A 5,077-nucleotide genomic window follows, 5' to 3' on the forward strand; every position below is an offset into this window, starting at 1 on the left:
AGAGAGGAGGCGACGGCCATGCACTAATTCGTTTCCGCTTTGCGCCTTACCAAGGATCGAGCCCAAAGTCACCAACTTCCGAAAACAAACGTGACAACGCTACAAAAATAAAACTTAATAGGAAGTTGTAGACAAGAGATATTTACAAGGCAAGTATTTCTATACAGAAAGAAGTCTATCTTTCTACTGTTGCCATCTCGAAACGTGCTGTAAAAGTTGACCTAACTTTAATGTTCTTCGCAAAGCGGAAACGAATTAATTCACCCCGGTAAGGCTTCCTTCATTTCGCATTGATCCCTTCTTCGCTCCGGACTCCGGATCAACGTTGCAGCTGCTTGTTCTGATGACGTTCCGGTGTTTCGCGTGAGGCCTCCGGCTGTAGTAGCCGAATGGAGTGTTGCCCCCATCTCAATCACAAGCTCACTAATGCCATCCCCCAATTCACTACCAGCATGTCTACCATCAGTTACCATCGTTAGTAGCTGTGTATGATCGATATTGGACCCTGGATTGCGTGATGGCACTCCACTGGGATGGATGTAGTGCATTGTGACCCTTTAAAGGCGCTGCGAGGGCAGGAAGCTGCGGCTCTCCAGTGACACCGCCGCATCACCTTCGAGCTTGATACCATGCGAAACTCGACTCTAGGGAAGATTAGAGAATACTGGCTGGGTACGGTGGTCTGCATCGGCGGCTTCTTGTTTGTATATGACTCTGGAATGCGAGTGTTGCTTCCCCACTGCGGAGGTGGTGCTTAAGGAGTATCGCCTCGGCGACTGCCCTTAACGGAGCTACCCCACAAGCTTCTCCCCACGCTCTTTCCACCAACACCACTCCTCCTGACCTCAACAGCGTGAGCCCTCTCAAAACTCCAAGCATCATGGGCTGATCATCCTTACCAGCGTTGGTGCTTGACTCTCTACTAGGAGAAGTAACACCATTCTGCACGCTGATCAATCCCTAGGAGGCGTGCTGACCCTAGCCTCATTCGTTGACTCGTCCCGATATGCAACGGCCCATAAGATCCGCGGCAACTCTCTTGCCGTAGGCCTGCACTAAGCCGGTGCCTTCGCCGCCTGCTTCGTGACATCGCCCGTCACGAACTGGTTGGGTCGGAGCAAGGCGCTGATGTTGTCGTCAGTCTTCTGTGGCGGTGCCATCATCCAGACGATCGACACGCACTCCATGGGCGCCTTCTCCACTGGGAGAATCATTGCGGGAGTCGGATTCAGCGCTAGCTCAGTCGTGGTGTCCATGTTCAGCCACGAGATGGCGCCTAAGGAGCTGCGCGGCCAGATTGGAAGCTTCTTCCAATTGATGTACACTATGTGAGCACCCCCTGTCTCCCCGACATGGGTTGCCGGGACATGCAGTTGAGGTCACACAGAGGCATCTTCGCCTCCTACTGGGTCGACTACGGAGTTCTTAAGGGGGTTTCGTCGTCCAAAGCCATGCAATGGCAGATCCCCATTGGCCTCCCGCTCGTCCCCGCCGCATAGCTGGGACTCGGCATGCTGACGTTGAAGGAATCTATCCGATGGATTACGCAAAAAGCTAGACACAAGGAAGCCTGGGAGAGCCTCAAATGGATCCGTGCCGATGTATCGCAAGACACAGTCGACGAAACGGAGGAGATTCGCACCGGTGTTGAGATGGAGGAGCGCGGGACTGAGGGCTTCTGTCTCAAAGGTAAGACCCCTCCGTCCTGCAGCATCGGCACATCCTGATTTGATAGAGTAGAACTTCTCAGATGGCCTAACTTCAAGCGCATCTTCACGGTTTTTGCTGTCTTCACCGCACAGTAAGGCACGTGCCACGGCTTCCGCACATTTCGGTCCGCAATACTTCATCAGCCTTGGCACTTTCTTTTTTCTTGAGGAGACGAAGGGTCCGCCTGGAAGAGATCGCCTATAACAACTTTTCGTAAGGTACAGAATTTCAAGGACGTTGACTCCGAGCGCATTCGCATCTAGTAAGGATCCTCGATGTGTCGACTCTGAGATCTATACGCTATTCGATAAAGCACGGGTTGATTTTTCGTCAACCACTTGGATGTGGGAGTTTCCCGGTCTGTATAACTGCCCTCGACGGTGGCTACTGGCCTTGCGTATCGTACCAACGAGAGCCTGAGATAGTACCTCGCGCAATATATACACTCCGTCGAAGGTCCTGATAGATCTTCGGCATCTTACCTCAGGTCTTTACATCAGTTCACTTGATGCTCACTCATCAGCCCTTCCGTAAAACCTATCTCTTTTACCGGGATCATCCATTACCCGAGTAAGTATTTCTTGATTGGCAAGAGTCTTGGCCCCTGAGTTTCGCTCGCCCCTTTTTTCCTTGTCCACACCTTTTCACTTCCAGCCTCGACTAGACCTGCCCCCTCCAATGTTGAGCAAGTATTCATTTTCTGTTGTCGATTCCTTTCATTCCCTTTATCCGCATTCTATGGAGAGCAAGTATTTTTTCCGTGTCGATTTTCTTTTCCTCCGTTTATCCTGCGCCCTATGGATGTCGAGTACTTTATTCGATGGCCCCTTTCTTTCATAAGCCTTTAGCAACCTCTGATTCTTTCCTCCTCTTCTAGTGGTTGTTCATTTCCCTCGTTATCACTTATCACATCCTTCGCTGTGAAGTCGTTTACAATCTTTTTCCGTTTGGATGAGGGCGCATGCTCTTCATCAGTTCAGTCGTCTATATCCCGTCTTCGTGTCTCGCTACACCTGCATGTACTGTGAATCGTCTGACTTAGTTATCGTTTTCTTGCCTGGCCTTACCTTTTTTTTTCGGCCTTTGGAAAATATGCTGCGTCCCGTGGACCTCTAGGTTTCTCTTCATCCCTAATCTTCATTCCTGTCGATGTTTCACATCTCATGATTTAGTACTCACTTCGTTCCATGGACCTCTAGGCTTACCTATTCATTGGTAAGATTCTAGCTTCTGCTCCGTTTTAATCTAGGTTATCTTCCTACGCGTCCCCAGGCCCCACTCGTCGCTCTTTCTACAACCTATGGACCTCTAGGATTCGTTTCCGTTCTTATTACTCGTTTCAATTAGTCCGATGCTATTTTTCCTTCTCGGGTTTCTTGTCTCCAGGATTCATACCTGCAGGTTGTTGTCGACTTCCTATATCATCGTCATCCTTGAAAGTTACTAGGTCCTCGCTCCCCTTTTCTCCATGCCTTTATCTCATTCCAGCAGGACGCCTCTTGCGTCCTCTTGCGTCCTCTGGACCTCTTGACTTCATTTCAATCTGCGGGCTATTTGCTAGCGAATCCACCGTACTGTTTTAATTTTGGTATTCTTGTCTTGGCTTAAGACTCCGTTTTTGCTTGCCAATGATTCTCGCTGACTTCCCCCCCTCCGTCTTTACTTTCTCCGTCTCTTTCCCTGCTGTCCTCCCAATTCTGGATATGTTCGGGGCTGAGTGGGAGCAGTCCCTCCTCCATGGTGTCGTTCCTAGATATCCATCTTGTACCATCGCCTAGAATCCTCGAGATGTGCTTGAATCCCCTCATCCTCCATTTTGTAAATCCTCCACCCTCGCTTTCGCACTCTCGATGTATTTAATTTCCATTTATTCCGCACATTTGTCCCCCCTTGCCCCCTCTGCGGTGATTAATCCATCGTTCGATTTCTTTCCCAGCACTGCGCTCTAGCTTAAGCCTGTAGTTAGTTTTATTGTTCGTTAGTGGATGAATTTTATTGCCTCTTCCCTACCTTCCTGCGTCCTACCTGCGTCCTATGGACTTGCAGACTTCTCTTGCTCGTGTTGAGACTAACGTTTCTAACTGTCTCTGCACCTGTTATTCTAAATACCTTGTGGGTTTGGGCTAGTAATTTTCTTCGTCAACCCTAAAATGAATACTTTTCTTGCAAAACTGCATTCTGTGATTGATTTGCACTTTCTTTCTAGCCTTTTCCTTCATTCAATCTTCGTGTCGGATATCCCTCAGTTGTCTGGGCCGAGCGTTCCGCCGTTGTGTTGTGCCTTTGACATTTTCAGTCTCCAGTCCTCGGGGGTGCGTTACCGTGTGCTAGCCTATGTCCCACAGATTTTCAATTGGTGCGATTTCTGTTCTTCTTTTAGTTAGTTAATTTACTTTCTTGTCTCTCTGCCGTCGCAGCGCTTACCCCCACGTTCCTTTCTAATGGATAGACTTCCTTTCTTTCCCATTCATCTGATCTGCAGCCTCACACTGTTTTTAAGACTCATGTCTTCAGTTTCTCTGCCAATGCAGCAGATTGCAAAACCTGCTTCACCTTTTGCACACACGACTGTTCTTTCATGCCCTGTCGTGAAAGCATTCATCTTGTCCAATCAATCTTTCTCGGCGCTTAACTGTCCAAATGTAGCTAGTAAGATACTTTCTTGTCTCATACTTGATACTTAAATCCGCTCCGTTACCTCCTCCCTGCCAAGTATTCGCCTATACCCCTTGAATGACCTTTCGCCACGTCGCTATCCTCTCTAACATTACTTATCATGCTTCTTGCATCTGCCAACTCCCACCTTTGACAAACCCTATTATAGCCTTACTATCTTGGTAAGTGCTCCTAGCTGTAAGCCTTATTTCTTGTACCTATATGCAGTTTAGGTTGACTCACGGTAGGCGCGACATTGCCCTGCTTGCTGGTTATGCTATAGCTACTGTGTTGCCTACTTCCTTACTGCAGGAACCCAGGCCTAAGCCTTCTATGCGCCAACTATTAAGTGCATCTTCTGAGTCCTTCGTGTACGGATGGTCTGGGCCGAGGATATACTTCTGTTTTCGAATGCATTGTTCCATTAGCCGGATGGCTTTCCCATTATCACCTTTGCCCTTAAAGGTGAACGCAAGGTTATTCATGCTGGTCAGCGTGTCTGGATGGTCCACTCCAAGTTTACTCTTGCTCGTCTCCATCACTTGCATCTTCAGCTCTTCCGCCTTGTCCTCTCGTCCTTGCATGCTGTATGTTACCGCGAGATTATTCATGCTGGTCAGCGTGGAAGGATGGTCCGCTCCAAGTTTGCTCTTGCTCGTCTCCATCACTTGCACAAACAGCGACTCCGCCTCTTCCCATCGACCTTGATTCC

At 48.9% G+C, this 5,077-nt stretch overlaps 2 protein-coding genes across 2 annotated transcripts in view; one reads left to right on the forward strand and one right to left on the reverse strand.

Moving 5' to 3' along the window:
- The first annotated feature begins 644 nt into the window (after positions 1–644).
- Positions 645–1,987, forward strand: BDR25DRAFT_381101 (general substrate transporter). The gene is made up of 4 exons (XM_033697691.1): positions 645–747; positions 968–1,328; positions 1,388–1,689; positions 1,738–1,987. Exons 2-3 carry the CDS (start codon positions 1,129–1,131, stop codon positions 1,497–1,499), a joined length of 312 nt encoding a protein of 103 aa, XP_033541335.1. The 5' UTR covers positions 645–747; positions 968–1,128; the 3' UTR covers positions 1,500–1,689; positions 1,738–1,987.
- A 2,549-nt stretch (positions 1,988–4,536) lies between these two features.
- Positions 4,537–5,077, reverse strand: part of BDR25DRAFT_337461 (TPR-like protein) — a 3,133-nt gene continuing 2,592 nt past the window's right edge. Inside the window, exons 4-5 of the mRNA XM_033693190.1 lie at positions 4,609–5,077; positions 4,537–4,554 (exon numbers count right to left, since the gene is read on the reverse strand). Coding sequence (XP_033541336.1) covers positions 4,638–5,077 — 440 coding nt within the window. The 3' untranslated portion in view covers positions 4,537–4,554; positions 4,609–4,637. The remainder of the gene's footprint in view (positions 4,555–4,608) is intronic.

The sequence above is a fragment of the Lindgomyces ingoldianus genome (genome assembly GCF_010093535.1).
Source record: "Lindgomyces ingoldianus strain ATCC 200398 unplaced genomic scaffold BDR25scaffold_45, whole genome shotgun sequence".
Lineage (NCBI taxonomy): Eukaryota > Fungi > Ascomycota > Dothideomycetes > Pleosporales > Lindgomycetaceae > Lindgomyces > Lindgomyces ingoldianus.